This window comes from Pseudonaja textilis, chromosome 5 (genome assembly GCF_049901715.1).
Source record: "Pseudonaja textilis isolate UNSWEBS1 chromosome 5, rPseTex1.2, whole genome shotgun sequence".
NCBI lineage: Eukaryota > Metazoa > Chordata > Lepidosauria > Squamata > Elapidae > Pseudonaja > Pseudonaja textilis.
In genome coordinates this window covers 60,691,545-60,710,239 of record NC_141994.1, presented here as the reverse complement: position 1 = coordinate 60,710,239, position 18,695 = coordinate 60,691,545, and the positions used below count along the sequence as shown (strand labels likewise).

Below are 18,695 nucleotides of genomic sequence, written 5' to 3'. Positions count from 1 at the left end.
CAGTTGGTGTTTTCAGCTCTCTTTTGAGTTCATTGAAGAGGACTTGGAAAGATAAGGAATACCTCAGGTGAATGGCTACCCATAGGGTGTCCATAAGAGAGATTAGGTTACCTGAGCCACCGTCTGCATTATCTGAATGACAGACATCTGGAAAAATGTGGGTTACACTATACAATACCTAAGAGAAAATGTTTGACTTCATATTATTATGAAAAAGTAAAAAGTTGAGGGTAGATGTTAATGCCTTATTTTACCACACCAAAGGAGTCGGAAGTCAATGCCATTTTTTTTCCTTTTTCCCCTGCTTTCCCTCACTATCCACTTCCCTTTTTCCTTCCCTAATTTCCCTAATGTTTACTTTTGTACTCTCTTTGTCTGTCATATAATAAATTAATAAAAACTGTAAATAGGGGGAAATGTTTGACTGAAGAAGGACAAACTTCACCAGGACAGGTTCTTAAATGGAATCCTGAGGAATTTGGAGCCAAAATTTTAAAGACCTCGGTTAAAATGTATCACACTGTAATTAATAGAAGGAAATGGGAGTATTAGTGTATTAAACTACTAAATAAATAAGCAGAAAGAGCATTGATTGATTAAAATTCATGGCCTTCATTGTTTAGAAGTAGCTCTCAGACTTTGTAATGGAGATTGTAATGGGTAAAAATAAAAATCGTAGTGGATAAAAATAAAGATTGTAATGGAGCCTACCCATGGATCATAAAGTGGGTCACCCACATGACCAGCCCTATTTTATGATTTTTTTTAATGGCAGTCATTAAACGAGCCCAAACTCCAGGTTTTCAGCCAAAACAAATTGTAGTCATGTAACTGCAGGGTATTGCAAATGATCATTAAAAGAGTGGTTGCTGAGCAACCGAAATACGATTGTGTGGGGCCGCTGTCATAATTTCGAATACCATGTTTCTCCAACAATATGGCCGCGCCCAATAGAAAGTCCCAGCCTGTTTTATAGGCATAAAATGAAATTACGCCCCTCCCCCCAAATTAAGGCCTATTTTAAAACATGCAAAATGGGGGGGAGGGCTTGCCATTAGGAGTGCCCCGCGGGCAGCCATGCCTCGCCACCAACCTCCCTACTGTCGCCAAGTACTTTTGCTGCACACCCAGGTATGGTGCTGCCTGTGTTGACCTCGGCGTTGGTGGGGCACTTCGTATCGGGAGACCTTTCGCCACTGTTGCTTTCCCTTCTCCACGTGCCGCTGCAGCGGCGTTTGGTGCAGCCATGCGGGGCCAGCCAGGGCTCCTCCCTGCAACCGGAGCCCGGTGGAGATATTCGGCTTCAGGTGCTCCTGTCGCCACCTACCAGGGCATCGTTCGACAGCAAAGTCCACTGTTTTAAAAATAATGCCCTACTATGACAAAGCCTCCCCTGCCCGAGAGGGCACCCCAGCACCCCTGGGGAGACGAATCTCCTGGGGCCACAGCACAGGATCGGCCCACCCCGGGAGAAGCGACCAGCCGCCGTCCCTGCCTAGCACCCGGCAGAGCGTGAAGAGCTTCGCCTGGGATGTCCAGCGCAGCTGACAGGCGGGCCCTCCTGCCCAGTGGCGGAGCTCTGGCCAAGGTAGCGAGTGCCTCCTCACTGGGCCCTCCGCTCATCCCGCCAGGGCCGCGCTGGAGCCAGGCGGGCTGGGCAGAGCTGACAAAGCGAGCCACGGGTGCGCGCTCACCTGCCAAGAGAAAGAGCTGGGCCGCCCCAAGCTTGGCTTCCCAAGTCCCTCCAGCCCGACCCCGAAGGGACCACCGGGAGAGGCCCTCCGAGGCAGTGATAGCACCCACCCATCCACGGACAGGGAGGCGAGGCGGGTCCAGTGGGGAGCCGAAGCCGCCCGTCCTTTCCACCCCTCGCCCAGCCCATCCCGTCCCCACGCATCTCCAAACGCACTGGCACATCCAAACACGGTGGCAACGCTGCCAACGGTATAGCAGCACAGGCATCGGGCAGAGGCGCTCACTCAGAGCTCAGCTTGGAGGAGGACGCGGCGCAGGCCATCTCCTTGCCTCCCTGTCCACGGACGGATGGGCGCTATCACTGCCTCGGGCAGCCTCTCCCGGTGGCCCCTTCAGGGTTGGGCTGGAGGGACTTGGGAAGCCAAGCTCCGGTCAGCCCGGCTCTTTCGCTTGGCAGGTGGGCGCGCACCCACGGCTCACTTTCCCGGCTCTGCCCAGCCCATCTGGCTCCAGCGTGGCCCTGGCGGGATGCGTGGAGGGCCTGGCAAGGAGGCGCTTGCTGCCTTGGCCAGAGCTCCGCTCAGCTGTGCTGGGCACCCCAGCACCTCTTCGTGCTCTGCCCGGTGCCAGGCAGGGATGGTGGCTGGGCGCTTCTCCCGGGGTGGGCCGATCCTGCACTGTGGCCCCAGGAGATTTGCCTCCCCAGGTTGGGCTGCCCTCTCGGGCAAGGAAGGCTTTGTCATAGTAGGGCGTCATTTTTAAAAGAATGGGCTTCGCCTTCGAATGATGCCTGGGAAGGCGGTTACAGGAGCGCCTGAAGCCGAGTGTCTCTGCCGGGCTCCGGTTGCAGAGAGGAGCCCTGGTCGGCCCCGCGTGGCTGCGCCAAATGCCGCGGCGATGCTCCAAACATTGCAGCAGCACGGGGAGAAGGGAAAGCAACAGTGGCGGAAGGTCTCCCGATACGAATGCCACCAATGCCGAGGTCAACATCCAAGCCGTCGCCGCCTGCCCGCCCGAGGATGCAGGGGGGGGAATTAAGTCGCCCCCAAAAAGACGGCCTAGCCATTTTTTTCGGGGCTCAAAAAAAAAAAAAGACCCAGCCTTACTATATGAGAAACACAGTAGTTGCTAAGCAACCAGTCAAGGACTATTAGTATAGAGTATGGGAAATCAGATGAGCTTGAACTTTTCATGCAGGAAGGCAAATGCATTTTAACTGATGTAAGATAAACCTAATGGGAAGAAAAAATGGAAAGGGAGGATGTTAAAATAATACCCATACTCAGAAATTCCATACCCAATACCCATATCCAATGCTCAGAAATTCATGTCAACAAATTTGACAGTACTATAACCTCTAAATTTAAGTGAATGAATAAATAAAAGCTGCATAGTGTTGACATTGGTTATTACTTTCCAAACAAAAGGAAGACTCGTGCCTGGCTTTTCAAAACCAGACAACAGGTGTGAATAGTGATAGGAACTTTAATTACCCAACATCTACAGGAATTTCACCATTTCTCCAATATATGATTTTTCCTAAAAGTTGTTTGCTTTCTTGCTGAAAATTTTCTCTCTGGAGGATATGAGCTCATACTAAGCAACAGTGGCCTTACCTAGGAGTAAAAATAGAAGAGATACAGAAAGTGAGGTTGTAAGCCTGGAATTCTTGATATCAAGTAAAAATAATGCCGAGTGGGTTCCTTTGTTTATGTTGGATTTTTAAAAAGTTAAGATTTTAATAAATGCACATCAATGGCAAATTTCACAGGAAATGTTAATGGGGGGAAAATAGCGTTGTGCTTTTGTTGTCCAACGTTGTAGGAATTCCCAACTGCAAACAGTTCCAAGAAAATAAAAGATAGAAGATAGCCAAAGAACCAATAGAATAGCTCAAAAACCTTTGTGAAAATTAGTATCTGGCTCCGAGCTCACCCCAAAATGAATGAAAGACAACAAGAGAGAAAAGTTACAAAAGAAAAATCCAAGCATATATCCCAGGACTGCAGAGCTACTATCTCAGGAAAAGGAAACTTTCAGAATGAACTGAAGCTATCAAAGAATACCAAAAACAAAACAACAACAACAAAAAGGATTCTGCCACACTCAAAGAAAAAGAAAAGAATGAATATATCAGCTGCTCAGTGAAATAGCAAAATATTAACAGGTGACAAAGAAAAGGTTCAGTCTGCTCCAACAAGGAAGTACGTCCTCCACCAGGAAGATAATTTGAATCTTGAGGTAGAGAGAAACATGCTCAAAAGTTACACATTATGCATTCTGAATGAGTTTTAATTTCCAGAATCATATGAACAGATAATCCTTGACTTTGTAAGTGAAGGATTATCTGTTCATAGGATTCAATTCATTTACTGAATGTTCGAAGATACAACAGCACTGAAAAAAGTGACATGACCATTTTTTCACACTTATGACTATTGCAGCATCCCCATGAATAGGGAGTAAAATTCAGATGCTTGGCAACTGGTTCATATTTATGACGGATGCAGGGTCCCAGGGTCATGTGATCACTTTTTGTGATTTTTCTGACAAGCAAAATCACTAATTTAACAAGGACAGTGATTCACTGAACAACTGTGGCAAGTAATAGGGCACAACTCACTTAACAAGTGTCTCAATTAGCAACAGAAATTTTGGCCTTAATTGTAGTCGTAAATCAAGGACTTACTTGTATCGCACTCTAGACTACTGAAGGAACCAACTGATGCTCTGGCTGAAACCTGAGAATCCTAGCGATGTGCTCAGTTAAGTCATGGACAGAAATTATTGCCTGTATCTTTTAAAAGAGGTAAAAGGAATCTCTAGAGAACTATGGACCTATGAAACTATGGATTCAGACACTGATAAGTGAAAGATTTTAGAGCAAGTTATAAAGAGATACATTTTTTATCATCTTTAAACTATATTAAAGGTGTTCTGACCCAGGCTTCCTTAGAAAGCATAAAACACAACCTTAGTTTCGCCAAAATCTCTTTTATTTCCACAGCTGTGAATTACGTTCATTCACAGCCTGCAAGGCTTCACAAAGAGTCTTTCAGGGGAATGTTTATAAACACCCACCTTATCGCACTTGGAATGCTACCAGAGAACTAATTGCCAGACGCAAGGCAAGGCAAACGTGACACAGAATCAAACAGAACTTTTCAAAGCTTGAATCGACCAGACGAACTAATTGCTTCCTGCAAAAGCTCACGTCACGTTCTCTCCTCTATGTCCTATGGGAGGGGCCAATCATCTCCGAGGTGTGGCGTTACTCCTGAGTCGACCCTGCTTTCTCAATTGTTCTTGTCTTCTAGTAGCCCTGCGCATGCGCAGGTTGGGAACTGGTTCCAGAAACTCCCCCGCCTCACTGCTGTCTGAGCCTGAAGGCAGCTGATGACTTCCAGCCTGCCCCCATCTCTGCCTCTGATGCAGAGCCCTGGTCAGAGCCTTCCTTAGCCTCCAAGACTGCCCCAGGTTCCTCCCCAACCACCTCACTCTGCTGCCAGCTCCATCAGCCACCGGTGGTCCCCAACAAAAGGTTCCTTTTCTTCACTGTCAGTTAGCTAATTATTCAGACTGCTATGTGTATTTATTTTCTGGATGTTTTCACTGTTTTATTGTCTTACTTTATAGTTTTAGAATTATAAACCACCCAGATTCACTTGGTTAAATTGGGCAACTATAGAAATTGAATAAATAATTGATAATTACTGGGTCATCCTAGATTTCTCAAGATTACTCCAGAAAGAGTTGTTCTAAATAGCAAGCTAGTTAAAGGTAGCTGAATGGCCTGTCTTAAAAACAGGACTCAAAGAAGGCCCTCCCTAGTTTCACCTTAATTCTAACAGACTTAAGAGAATGCCATCCGATCCGATCCTGGGTCCTTTATATTAATATTTATTATTTTATTAATGAGCTTAGTAATGTATTGGAGGGAATAAAGATCTAATTCGGAAAAAACATAGTTAATAATCCAAAAGAACAATACATTTCAAAACTGCCTTGAAGAGAAGTAAACAGAAAACAACAGAATCAATTGCAGCAGAAGCAAACACTAAGTTCTTAAATTAGAAATCAAAAATCAAAAGTATGGATATCAAAGCAAAAAAATGGCTTCTTCTACACACACATGACTTCTTCCACACCCAGAAGTCTTAACAATGGTACTTGTGAAGGGGAAAAATCTTGAAATAGCAACTGTCTTCAAAGGGAACATGCATTGCAGTGTGATTTGACTGTAAAAAAGGCAAATGCAATTTTGGGTGGCATCAATAAAAATATTGTTTCCAGATCCTAAGAAGTAATTGTTGCACTCTGTTTTGCCTTGGATGTACTTGAATACTGCATCCAGTTTTGGGTCACCACACTTTGAAGATTCAGAAAAACTGGAACTGGTTCAGAGAATGTCTGTGAAGACGATCAAGTGACTAGACAACAAGTTCTATTTAGACTTGAGAAGAGAAGGCTGAGATAGAGCATGACAGCACTCTTCAAGTGGCTGGAAATATGTCACATGGAACAAGGACAGGTCATGGAACACTGGATTTAACTAAAGGGCAGCATATTCTGACTAAATGTAAAAAACAAACAAACAAAGAACAACAATTTGACCACTTACCTACTGTGAAAATAGGTGCTTCTGTACTAGAAGCCTTCACACAAATTTAGACATTTAGGTGAAATTACTTTGCTTTTTCCACTAACAGGGATCAGGATTTCCTAGCCTTTTTACTTCTATGATTTTGTGACTTGTGTGATAAGTGGAGCCAATCAATGATTGGTGAATACCAAGAAGGATACATGGATCTCTACAAAGATGTTTGATGCCCAAGATCTCAAAGAGAAAGCTAGGGGTACCTATTTAAGCCTATCAAAAATCCTATCAGAACTAAAGAGATGGGGGGCATTTGCAAAGGTCATGCTGAGCAAGGCAGTCAAAATGAACATCTCTTTGATAAATGGCCCTCTTAATGTATATTTCGATTGCCCCATCTGTCTTAATGACTTTCTGGAAGCTCAGAAAAATTGCAAACAGCTGCTATTTGGATAAAGCAAAATTCTATAGTAGAGAAGTTTTCCTTATTCTTATCAAACATATGCCAAGCAGACAAAAATCTATTAATTCATGTACTAGAACTTGTCTTCTAAGTCACCACATATAAACACATGTCTTATTTGTGTATTTATTGTTAATTAACAGCAGCCTTTATGGATGTCAAATTTTAATCAAAAGGGGGCAAATAGGCTTGATTTCTGATTTTTTTTTTTTACAAACATACTTTCTGATAAAAATTCCCCAACCCTAGACAGATTTTGAACACAAAAGGCTCTAACAGCAAAAAGTAGGCAGGTGAATTCCTACATTATCCTAGTTCCTGGCTTGAGTAAATATGTTTTATTTAGGATCCACGATTTGTGAAACCTACAATCTAAATCATTAACAGACAAATCAGTTTACACAATACATATGCACACATTTTGCTCAAAACTGTTACTTTTTTAAAAAATGCAGAAGTTTTCATTGAAGAAAATAAATACTGATAGGAAAAAATATACCAACCCACAAACACATGTAATAATCTGTCTACTGGTCAAGCAGTCTGTGCTTGGTGTCCTTGGCTTCTAAAAAAAACAAAATTCCTTTATTTGGAGCCAATGTTGCTGACTTGAGGAAGTGAAATTCATCGGGTTCATCTAACATGCTAAACAATAAACCAGGCTTTTCAAACCAGAATGTCTGCATTAAAACACACACACACAAACACACACACAAAACTTAAACCAAATAAGGCACATTATGGCTATCCATGTTGTATAAAACAGCCATTCAAACAGGGATCAATATTTATAAACTGTTCCTTCGTATTACAAAAATTACATCTACAACTTATGGATGACCCTAGCCACAGGAAATGTGGTAAAATCCTGTCCTCTGGCTTCGAAAAATGCTGTTAAATAGCTTGCCAAGTGCTTACATTTGCACCAAGTAATCACTTGGCAGATGGCTGTCTCTTGAAAAACCTTGCTCAAATTAGCTTTCACTGAGTTAAGGATTCTGGGCATCAATGAAGGAAATATCTTTACAGTATGAGCTCTCTTCATGTTGAAAAAGATACGAAGACAGCATTTTATTTTTTAAAAAAAGACTATTTTAAGACACTTTAAAGAATCTTAATATCAGTCCAATTACTCTCAGCAAGCAAGCTAATCAGTTGGACATGAAAAAATATTAAGAGTATGGCAGGAAATGCATACACATCATTTATAAGGAAGCAACATTTTTGGTTGGCCCTTGTTCAGCCTCACTTATTTAATGTCCTTGATCATTTGCCAGTTATGAGTAACGTTAATGCAATGTCAATCCTAGTGTAAAGATAGCCTTTCACTACCTTTTTTGTACTAAACGGTAGAGTTAGGGTGCAAGCAAATGGATCAGATCCCTCTAAAGCATTTATTTTAAACCCTCATTCTATAAATCATCTTATTCTACCCTCCTAACATTGATAGTGATATGTTAAACCCAAGTAGTAAAATGGCAGCCCAACAGTGTGCTAGTGTTTAAATCAGTTTAATCCTACTGATTTGATATCAACACCACTAACATACAACTGGCATAATTTAGACAGATCCCTTTTCTTTTTTTAAAAAAATTCTTAGTGCACTGGTTTAACTCTAATGAGAATCAATGTGATTGGCTATGATGGTGGTCCAATCCTTCTGGCTACATATATAAGCAATAGGAAAAGGAAGAGGGCAAGACAAGAAGCAATGGGTGGAAGATTGACATCCAACCTGGAAATAAGGAGGAAATTTCTGACAATAAGAATGATCGATCAGTTGGAACAGCTTGCTTCTTGTGGGTGCACCATCAAATATTTCACAGGCATTTCTCCAGATTTTTATAAGGACTCCTGACTTGGGCAAAGGATTGGACTACATAGAAGACCTGAGGTCCCATCCAGCCTTGTTTACAAACAGAAAGATTTGCTAAAATGAAAATACTAGAGAAGATTGCTAATACAATTAAGATTTAAATCATTTAAAGAAGTTGAATATTGAATTCCTTCCCAAGAAAGAAATGAGTGGAAAGATTCACTAAAAACAATTATGCAAAATTTTTATATGGATTTCATCTATTTTCTGAGGCCTTCTTGTTCAAAGACCAAACTTCACTAATCAATTTTCATAGGGCTTTTTCATTCATTAGCTAATATTTAAAACACCACATTGTGATTCCAAAAATATTTATGATTTATTCATACTGCTTGTTATATGAAGACATAACCATATTTTATGAAGTGTAATGGCTGAATCCACAAAAGCCATAAGTCAAACCCAAACAAAGAAGAGTGTGGCTTAGCGCAATATGTGATTTCAGCTTGTAAAACCTAATAACTGCCTACATTATAGTCTGGTTTTTGACAAACTGGAGAATTTCTCTCATGTTTCTTATGATGCAGAAACAAAAAATGATCTGTACATACAGATTATGTTCACACAAATGCTTAACATATCTTTGAAAAATATAGCACATGTATTATATGCTATTGTAAACCATCCAGTGTCAGTTGTATGTGTGTATGTGTCTAGATAGATAGACTGATAGATACGGAGATATAGATATATATACTATAGATATTGATACGATTAAGCAAATGCATTGTTTTTCCCTTTTATTATATAGTTATAAGTCTTGATAATTTTATTTCAGTGCAATATATAATATAAAATTAATAAAAATTAACATATTTCTTAAAAAGATTAAGATGTTGAAAATGGAGAAATGTAAATGAATATTAATTATGATTTAGGATGTCAATATTTCAAGCATAAATTATTTAGCTTCTTATACAAAATTAAGCATATAAAGGAGAAAAAGCACTGCAGCTTATATTACACGATAATAGTTTCAATCTTAAGCTAATTATTTAGTATTAAAATACCTACAGTGTGTTATAATTTATATACCTACAGCCATACAAAGAAAGAGTGTTGGCAAAAAGGAAAGAGGATAATCAAAGCATGTTTAATAAAAGTTAAAATATCTGAAAATAAAATGAGGAAATAGTAGGTATATGCATTATTTTAGTAGACAAGTCACCAGGTAAAGAAAGCATAAGTTCTGGTGTGCAGTTGTGTTGGAACAAATCAACTAATAAAACTCTTCAAAAGTACTAGGACTTCTGAGTTGTCCTTAGTGTTTGGATTCATGCACCACTGACTGAACCATAATATGGATTGTTTTGGTTTAAGTCTGTTGCATGAACAAAACTCTTGTTTATGAATCATTGCTTCCATATCAGAAGATATGGAGAGAACTGGCCCATAGAATTGCCAAGATTCAAGACACAGCTGAATGGATAGCATAATCATCATCACTTACAACTTAGTGCTTTATTCAGTAAACTATGATTTAGGAAAAGTATTGTGTGAAAAGAAACATGTCATAACTTAATGATGTTTCTCTCTACAGCACTCCATAGCTGAAAAAGATAATGGCATTACAGTATATATGTGGCTTGCTTATTTGAGGTTATAAGTTGTGTGATTTTAGATAGCATTATTTGCAGTAGTGGGATTCAAAAAAATTTACTACGGGTTCTGTGGGTGTGGCTTGGTGGGCCTGGCAGGGGAAGGATACTGTAAAATCTCCAGTCAGAGGTGGTATTTGCCAGTTCTCCAAACTACTCAAAATTTCCACTACTGGTTCTCCAGAACTAGTCAGAACCTGCTGAATACCACCTCTGATTATTTGGGTTGTGCAATGTCAGGCAATGGCATTTAATAAAGAATGGGAAACATGATGTGAACAGGTTTAGAACAAGGATATTTTGGAGATAGAAGTAGCAAGCTGTCTGATTGGGCTCTTTGTTTTCCTTTGAAAAACATTTTCTTTGAGAAAATGAAAAGATATATTTTGTTATAGCAATAGGACTTATATTTTACTGTACTTGATAGTGCTTTACAGCACTCTGAGTGGTTTACAATGTCAACATATTGTCCCCAACAATCTAGGTCCTCATTTTACCAACCTTAGAAGGATGAGAGGCTGAGTCAACTTTGAGCCTGTCAGGATCGAATTCCTGACTATGAGCAGAGTTAGCCTGCAATACTGTATTCCAACCACTGCGCCATCAGGGTTATAGTTTCCTAATACATTTTCTAATACTTTATAAGAAAGTAGCAGGATAAAACAATTCCTATGCCACCCCTTTTTTTCTTGAAACGATGGAGAATAGCTAGCATTATTAATATTTTGCTTTCAGTATCACCTAATCATGGAAGCATATATCTGAAATTACTTTCAGCAACAGACCTTTGTCCAATTTCAGCTATCAAGGGATATCAAACTTGGAAAGTGGTGTAGGGCAGTCTGTCAAATTTTCACGGGGTAGAGGACAATAACATCTTCATTCACCACCATACCCCAAATAAATGGATTTGACAACTAATGTAAATTTGGCCCACTCATCTGCTCCTAAACCTTCTCAGGGTGACTGAAGTGTATAGGAGTTTGTTTCTAGAATGATATTTCTCAACTTTGGCAACCTTAGGATGTTTGGACTTGGTCTCCCAGAATTCCTCAGCCAACTGCCCAGAAACATTATATTAAGAGTGTACAAAAATCAATAATCAGGACAGTCTTTAGCAACAGAAACGTGTTGGACTCCATCTCCCCCTGTGGCCAATTTGTGCAGCCACTGGCTACATCTATCTATGTCCCAAAGCCAATTAATTTTCAAAAACAACCTTGCATCCAAACAGCCACCCACATTGCCTTTGCTTGCACCCGCCCTGCGTTCGCATTTTATTTCTAACCATTCTCACTACCGCCTCCATTTTCGAAACCCCACATTTTGGTTCATTTCATGAAAACTCAGCCCGTGCTCCTTGCCGTTTCTCTTCAGCTGCTTTTGTAAAGTTTTGTCTGTTTCAAAGTGAACAGCCTTTTTTTACTCTTGTTTTTCAAACTTGGCAACTTTTTAAGATGCGCGGACTTCACCTCCCACATTTCCCCTGGGAGTTGGGAGTCCACAATCTGAAAAGTTGCTGAGCTTGTTGGTTTATATCCCTTGACAAATGCCTTCACCTCAAATGCAACTGTCCAGCGTCAGTTTGAATTCATCAAGAATTAAATTAATCCAGCACCATCGGTTGTCGACAGACTCTTTTTAGCCCGACTAAAAATAATTTCTCTCCACCAGGCAAAGTCATCCACTGAGGACTTTTGCCGGGGAGGGGGAGGGAAGGAATGGGGGGCTCAGATCCCCCTCCTTCCCGGTGTGCTTTTGGCACCTTCCTTCCTTGGAAATCTCCTTAGCAACGCCGATGCTTCTCGTCCTACCTAACCTGACACGTCACGGCGCGTTAGGGGGACAGTTAAAACACGTCTGGAGATCGGGCGGGATAACAACCCCTGGCCAACCGCGGAGACGGGAACTGTAGCCTTCCTGCCATGCGTCCCGCGCAGGAATCCGTCCCCTCGGGGCTTTGCGTGAGCGTCGCAAGGGTTAATCCTTCCGGGCAGCCGAAAGGGGGAGGAGGGGAGAGAAAGGGGGCGCTGTTGTCAAGGCGACGGCTCGGAGTGTTCCGGATCGTACCATTGCGCAGGCGGCGCAGGGAGGTGTGGTGCAGCCCAACCAGGCCCAGCCCAGCCTCCTCCTCCTTCTCCCCCCCCCCCGGCTCGAACGCGGCGCCGGGGCCCGGCAGGCAGCGAGCGAGTCGGAACCTGCCGACCGGAGGAAGAGAGCGAGAGGCGGATCCCGGGAACGGAGGCAGCGGCGGCAAGAGTCGCAACTCGGCGGCGGGCCGTCCTCGTCTCGCCCGCCCCGGCTGGGAGACAAAGGAGGAGGGAAAAGGCGGCAGCAGAGCTCCGAGGACGGAGTCGCCCGCGGGGCTGAGCACGATGCGGCGTGGGGCCGCCCGAGGCCGGGATCGAGGCGGCTGCGCGGCCTGCCTGGCGTGGCGCGGCTAGAGGAGGAGGAGGAGGCGGCGGCGCGAGGGCGGCGGCGCGGCCGAGGCCCGACGGACTTTTCTTCGGCCGAGCCCGCCCTGGCGGCGGCGATGTGAAGGCCGGGCCCGGGCGAGGGCCGGAGGGCGAGCGCGCCGAGGCTGGGTCGAGCGGCGCAAGGACGCCGGGCCCGAGGCGCCGCGCGGCGGAGGCGATCCGGGCCCGGGCGATGGAGACGCACGTCTCGTGCCTGTTCCCGGAGCTGCTGGCCATGATCTTCGGCTACCTGGAGGTGCGCGACAAGGGCCGGGTGGCGCAGGTGTGCACGGCCTGGCGGGACGCCGCCTACCACCGCTCGGTCTGGCGGGGCGTGGAGGCGAAGCTGCACCTGCGCCGCGCCAACCCGTCCCTTTTCCCCAGCCTGGCCGCGCGGGGCATCCGCCGGGTGCAGATCCTGTCGCTGCGGCGCAGCCTGAGCTACGTGATCCAGGGCATGGCGGAGATCGAGAGCCTCAACCTGAGCGGCTGCTACAACCTCACCGACAACGGGCTGGGCCACGCCTTCGTGGCCGAGATCGGCTCCCTGCGCGCGCTGAACCTCAGCCTCTGCAAGCAGATCACCGACAGCAGTTTGGGCCGCATCGCCCAGTACCTCAAAGGCCTGGAGGTGCTGGAGCTGGGCGGCTGCAGCAACATCACCAACACGGGCCTCCTGCTCATCGCCTGGGGCCTCCAACGCCTCAAGAGCCTCAATCTGCGATCCTGCCGCCACCTGTCCGATGTGGGCATCGGGCACTTGGCTGGCATGACCCGGAGCGCAGCCGAGGGGTGCCTGGGGCTGGAACAGCTGACGCTGCAGGACTGCCAGAAGCTCAGCGACCTCTCCCTCAAGCATCTGGCCAGGGGTCTCACACGCCTGCGCCAACTCAACCTCAGCTTTTGCGGGGGGATCTCAGATGCGGGGCTGCTGCACCTGTCACACATGAGCAGCTTGCGCACGTTGAACCTACGCTCCTGTGACAACATTAGCGACACAGGTATCATGCACCTGGCCATGGGCAGCTTGCGCCTTTCAGGCTTGGACGTCTCCTTTTGTGACAAAGTCGGAGACCAAAGCTTGGCCTACATTGCACAGGGCCTGGATGGCTTGCGCTCTCTCTCCCTTTGCTCTTGCCACATCAGCGACGAGGGCATCAACCGCATGGTGCGCCAGATGCATGGACTGCGCACCCTCAACATTGGCCAGTGCGTCCGCATCACTGACAAAGGCCTGGAGCTTATCGCTGAGCACCTTAGTCAGCTCACGGGCATTGACCTTTATGGCTGTACCCGCATCACTAAAAGAGGCCTGGAGCGTATCACTCAATTGCCCTGCCTCAAGGTGCTCAATCTGGGACTCTGGCAAATGACTGAGAGTGAAAAAGTAAGGTGAGACGAGGGGACACCTGGAGAGCCCCATCCCGCCGGAAGGATTCACCAACTGACTGCTGCAGTAGAGGAAAGTGGAGGTGGGGGAGGCGGTGGCCCTCCCAAGAGGGGTTTGCGGGAGGGAAAGCATCTTTCAGTCTTCCATCCTTCTGAGGTTGGTAAACTGAGGAGCCAGATTGTTGGGGGTAATATGCTGACTCTGTAAACCGCTTAGAGAGGGCTGTAAAAGCACTGTGAAGTGGTATATAAGTCTAAGTGCTATTGCTATTGCTATCTTGGCTATTTGCCTGCCTCTGTGCCCGCACAATGGAGGTGAGAGAAAGGGGGAACATACAGGTAGTTCTCAATTTAGGACCATAATGGAGCCTGCCCATCGTTGTCATAACTCCATGATGGTTATATAGTGGATCCCCTGATTTGAAAACCTTTTTTGAAGTGGTTACAGGAATGTGTTGTCATTAGGCAAGTCAGCGGTCTTCTGTGGGTTCAGTTTTCCCGGAAATTGGAAGCGAATGCCGGTTTTCAGCAAAATCCATAAAATAGGGTCACGTGACTGTGGGCCCTTGCAAATCCACCACAAATGTGGCCAGTTGCTGAGCTGAGTATCATCACATGACTCAGTACCAGAACATGCCCTTGGGGGTGGCAGCCAGAACTTCAAACAGTCTCTAAGCAACTGGTCATAAATTGAGGACTACCTGTACTTCTTTTTCTAATTCCTTCCTCTGCATTAGAGGGAGACAGCTGCACTCTAGCAGCCTTCCGTGTGGGTGGATACAGTTACCATTTTTGAAATCGGAAATGCAGCTTCTCAGACGTTTATGCACTGGGGACGGACGCACCCCTTTACCCCAATCTGATTTCACTTCTGCACTAGGGATAAAAGAATCCTACCCTACTCCCTTTCTAATTTCATGAGAACCTGCCTTTTATCGGGCAAATAGTCTCAACTTTTTCTAGTCCCTTTCGCCTATGCTTGTCCATCAACCCTGACCATGCTTTTTGTAGTCTGCCATCTTTTTCTTAATAATTTAGGCAACCTGTAGATATCAAATTGACTTGGGCATTGCCTTATACCCACTCAAGCCATTGGCCTTTCTAGCTGAATTGATTGGCAGAAAATTTCCTGTCTGAAAAGGACAAGTTTTCCCTATTGTTCTACCTCTCCTAAACCCTAGAACCCTTGTCCGTCCCCCTCCTTCTCCTTTTCCCCAATTTGAGATTAGAAACATTGAAGCCTTTTACTGAGGAGAGAGGCTTTTTTGAAATGCCATTAGTTGGAGTGTCAACCGGAGCATGTGTTCCCTTTGCTCATTGTTGCTTAGAGGGCCACCACATTTTCCCCAGCAACTCATTTTTATGCTGTATCCAACCCACATCATCACTATCTTTCCTTTGCTGCTGGAACCATTGCAAAGTTGAATCATCTTTTTTTACTTTTTATGTTTCCGTGGCTTCCCTCCTCCTACTTATTTCATCTTTTGGGAAAACATCTTTTAAAAAAAAAAAATAACAGCCAGAGTTTCATTTTTGGGAGGATTGGAGGCAGGGTGATGGAATTAATCATCACCAGAGATGCAACAAAATGCATTCTACAACCTTCCCCTCCCGCCTGCCCGCCCTTTATACCTTAGCTGTTTTATTTGTTCTCTTATCCTCTTCATCCATGGAATAAGTTTGAAAAGACAGCTGAAGTGGCTACCCTTGTGAATTTTAACTCAAGTATACTATTGCTATATAAACATTTGGCTACCTCGGGTTTGGATTATTGTTTTTTTCTCCTTCCCTCAACCTTGGAATGTTTATGAGAAAGTTGAAACTGAAATACGTTGTGCCTAGACTGGTAAGATTTCCCCTGGGGTTTATGATTTGGAGGGGGGAAATAGGAAGAGGAGAAGGAAAAGTGACTAGGAATTTTTGTCCCTGTTTGTCACGTATAAACTTAATGCCTCTTCCTTTTTGACTAGTTTTGGAAACCCACCAGTGCTTTTTGTGTTCTCACTCTTATAGCACAAAGACATGGAAACACGGGGATGTCCAAATTAGCGATTGGGCAATGATGGAAGAAATGTGAAAGTAGGAACTCTTGTTTCTTTCAATATATGCAAACTCATGCCTTCCCTTCTCAAATTACTTAGATCAAAGTAGGTAGCTTCCAGTAAGGAAGTGCCCAAAAAGGAGCAAGCAGAACAGACTGACTATTCTGCCTTTAAAATAAAAGCCACTTCTTGATGCTTGTCTTTAAAGGAGGATCAAGACAACTTTGAAGAAAGCAAAATTGATGGGGGAGGAAGGGCCCAGTGTAGATTCTTCCAGTTCTCCACAGTTCTAGGAAATGTGAAATTTGGATAAGCCCAGAAACTACAGCCCCCCATCATGGAATAAATGTACTGTTTATGAATTTGTATAAAATTAAAGATCCTCTTAAAACATTTTATATTCTTACAGTAAAAGGCTAAACTGATATTTATATAATAAAAAAGGAAATATGAAGTATGTTTTTTAAAAAAAATGTTGCATGTGTGTCTTTGTCCTTTAAAAGGTAGGAATATCCTAAGCTGTGAGGAGAGTTGTGGTTCCCCTCCTTCCCTTGGTTAATGAGCAATTTGGTCTAGTGAATCAAAGCCACTGGAACGCTTTTGTCCTTTGAGCATAAAAGGTTAAGTAACTTACAAATTAGAAGTTAGGACTTCAAAAATTCACTGTTCAGCAAATGGTTTGGTTTGAAAGGATCTTTAGAACTTCTAGATTATCCTACCTGTACATAAGTTTGTACCTGCGGCTAATAGTTTTTAGTGCACTGTTGGGCAAATGCCTCCTAGCATAACAATGAAACGCACTGTCTCCGTTACTAAGAACAATATGTATTTTTTTCCTTTTAGTTTGTTACACAATAAGTTGAGTGAATTTGAAGAAACTGGGGGATGGTTGAAATATTTGTAAGCCAGGCTTTCAAAGAAAAATAAATGCCAAATTTGGATGTTAAAATAGGCTAAATTGGATTGGGGCGGTCCCTTCGTACTCATCTCTGACTTTTCCTCTTGATAGCAGTCTTTTCTTTACTTCTCCACTGAAGGTTTTTAAACAACTTGGGAGGAAGGTGAAGCCTTCTAGAGTATAATATACAAAATGCTAACTCCCCTCCCACGGAGCGTTTTCTCTCCCCTTTATTAATAAACTAGAGATGGCGGGGAGGGTAGAGAATTTGAAATGGTGGAAAGAGGCAAATCCATTGTTCAGTAAAGTTAAAAAAAGGAGCTGTCCTTGCTTGCTTGCTTGCTTGCTTGTTCAGTCATGCAGACTGAATCGTGCTGTGAGAGGGTCCCTATGGAAGAGAGGAGGGGTGGCTATTTTCCTTTTTTTTTTTAACATTCCTCTCCAGGCCTGGCTGTCTCTTAAGCCGCTTTTCCGCTGGGTGAGGGGGAGGGCCTGGAGTTCCTGTATATTTGCATTTCAAGGGCTGTCTGTGGTGCATTGAAGCAGTTCTCCAAAGCCCACGTCTTCCCTAACTCCTCGCTCCAGGTAAGTCTGTGTCACAGGTGTGTGTTGGGGGAAGCCAGTACTTCTCCAGCATAACCCTCAATGGCAGTGTCCCCATAATACCTGAACTTCCAGTGTTTCAATATTAGAAAAAAAAAGTAGACAACCATTTTTCATCTTTAAAAGAAGACAAAGGAAATGGGAAGAGGAAATATTTGTCCAGAAATTCTGTTATTGCCTGAAAAGAAAATGAGAACTTTTCCAATCTTCTCCAATCTTGTATCTTCCCAAATGCAGAAGTTGTGCTTCAACTTTAACAACAACAACAAAAAAAGATGTCAGGGTGGTGTAGGTGGATAGGGATTATGGGAGTTGAAGTCCCAACATAGAGGGTGCCAGGTTGAGGAAGGCTGGCGTAGACTGCTGCTTTTATTTAAAACCTTCCATGCTCTCTGTTGGGAGCTGGTCACAAAAGCTGCATTGTTCTCATTGGCAAAAGCCAGCACAATTGGATCTAATTGAGCCTGACACTACATCCATCTTCTTTTACTTGGAGGGAAGTGCAAAGGCTGCTTCTATCCCACCCCCTTGGCCTCTGGGTGGGAGTTTTTAAATTTATAATACATCTGTGGCTGAAGAAAATATGAAGCCTATTAAAATAAGAAGGCTTGACCTTAGCCACAGTCTGTCAATGGTAGACAATGCAGGACTCAGGGTTTTTTTTAAAGTCAACAGAAACAGTTCAGGCTTTTGTATAAAGTATGTTTAACTTGGCAGATCGGTTATATTTTAAAATAAATTGTACTGAATCTTAAAAAGTGATTTGGACTCGACAAGCTAGGAAGTTGTGGGGAGTAAATATACATACTGCACGTTTCATGAAACAGTTCCATGCCCCATTCATTCTGTGAAACACTCATTGTTGGCACCAGCAGTTATAACCTGAACAATGTTTTTTTAAACACGCCCCCCCAAAAAATTTTTTTGTAACTTCAAATGTTGTACTTCTAGCGATAGTATGGTTGCTTAGTTGTTTTGTAGCTCAGTGTGTCACGTGTACCAGCCATTATAAACTACAATCATGAATTAGCACAAGCAAACTTAAGTCAACTGTGGCTTGGGTTCACTTCTCAGACCA

The 18,695-nt window shown here is 43.9% G+C and overlaps 2 protein-coding genes across 2 annotated transcripts in view; one reads left to right on the top strand and one right to left on the bottom strand.

The window, feature by feature from the left end:
- Window positions 1-18,695, bottom strand: part of WNT5B (Wnt family member 5B) — a 117,732-nt gene that overhangs the window by 45,729 nt on the left and 53,308 nt on the right. The gene's annotated exons all lie outside the window — the stretch shown is intronic.
- On the top strand, window positions 9,364-17,826 carry FBXL14 (F-box and leucine rich repeat protein 14). The gene has a single exon (XM_026718217.2). It carries the CDS (start codon window positions 12,879-12,881, stop codon window positions 14,079-14,081), a length of 1,203 nt encoding a protein of 400 aa, XP_026574002.1. The 5' UTR covers window positions 9,364-12,878; the 3' UTR covers window positions 14,082-17,826.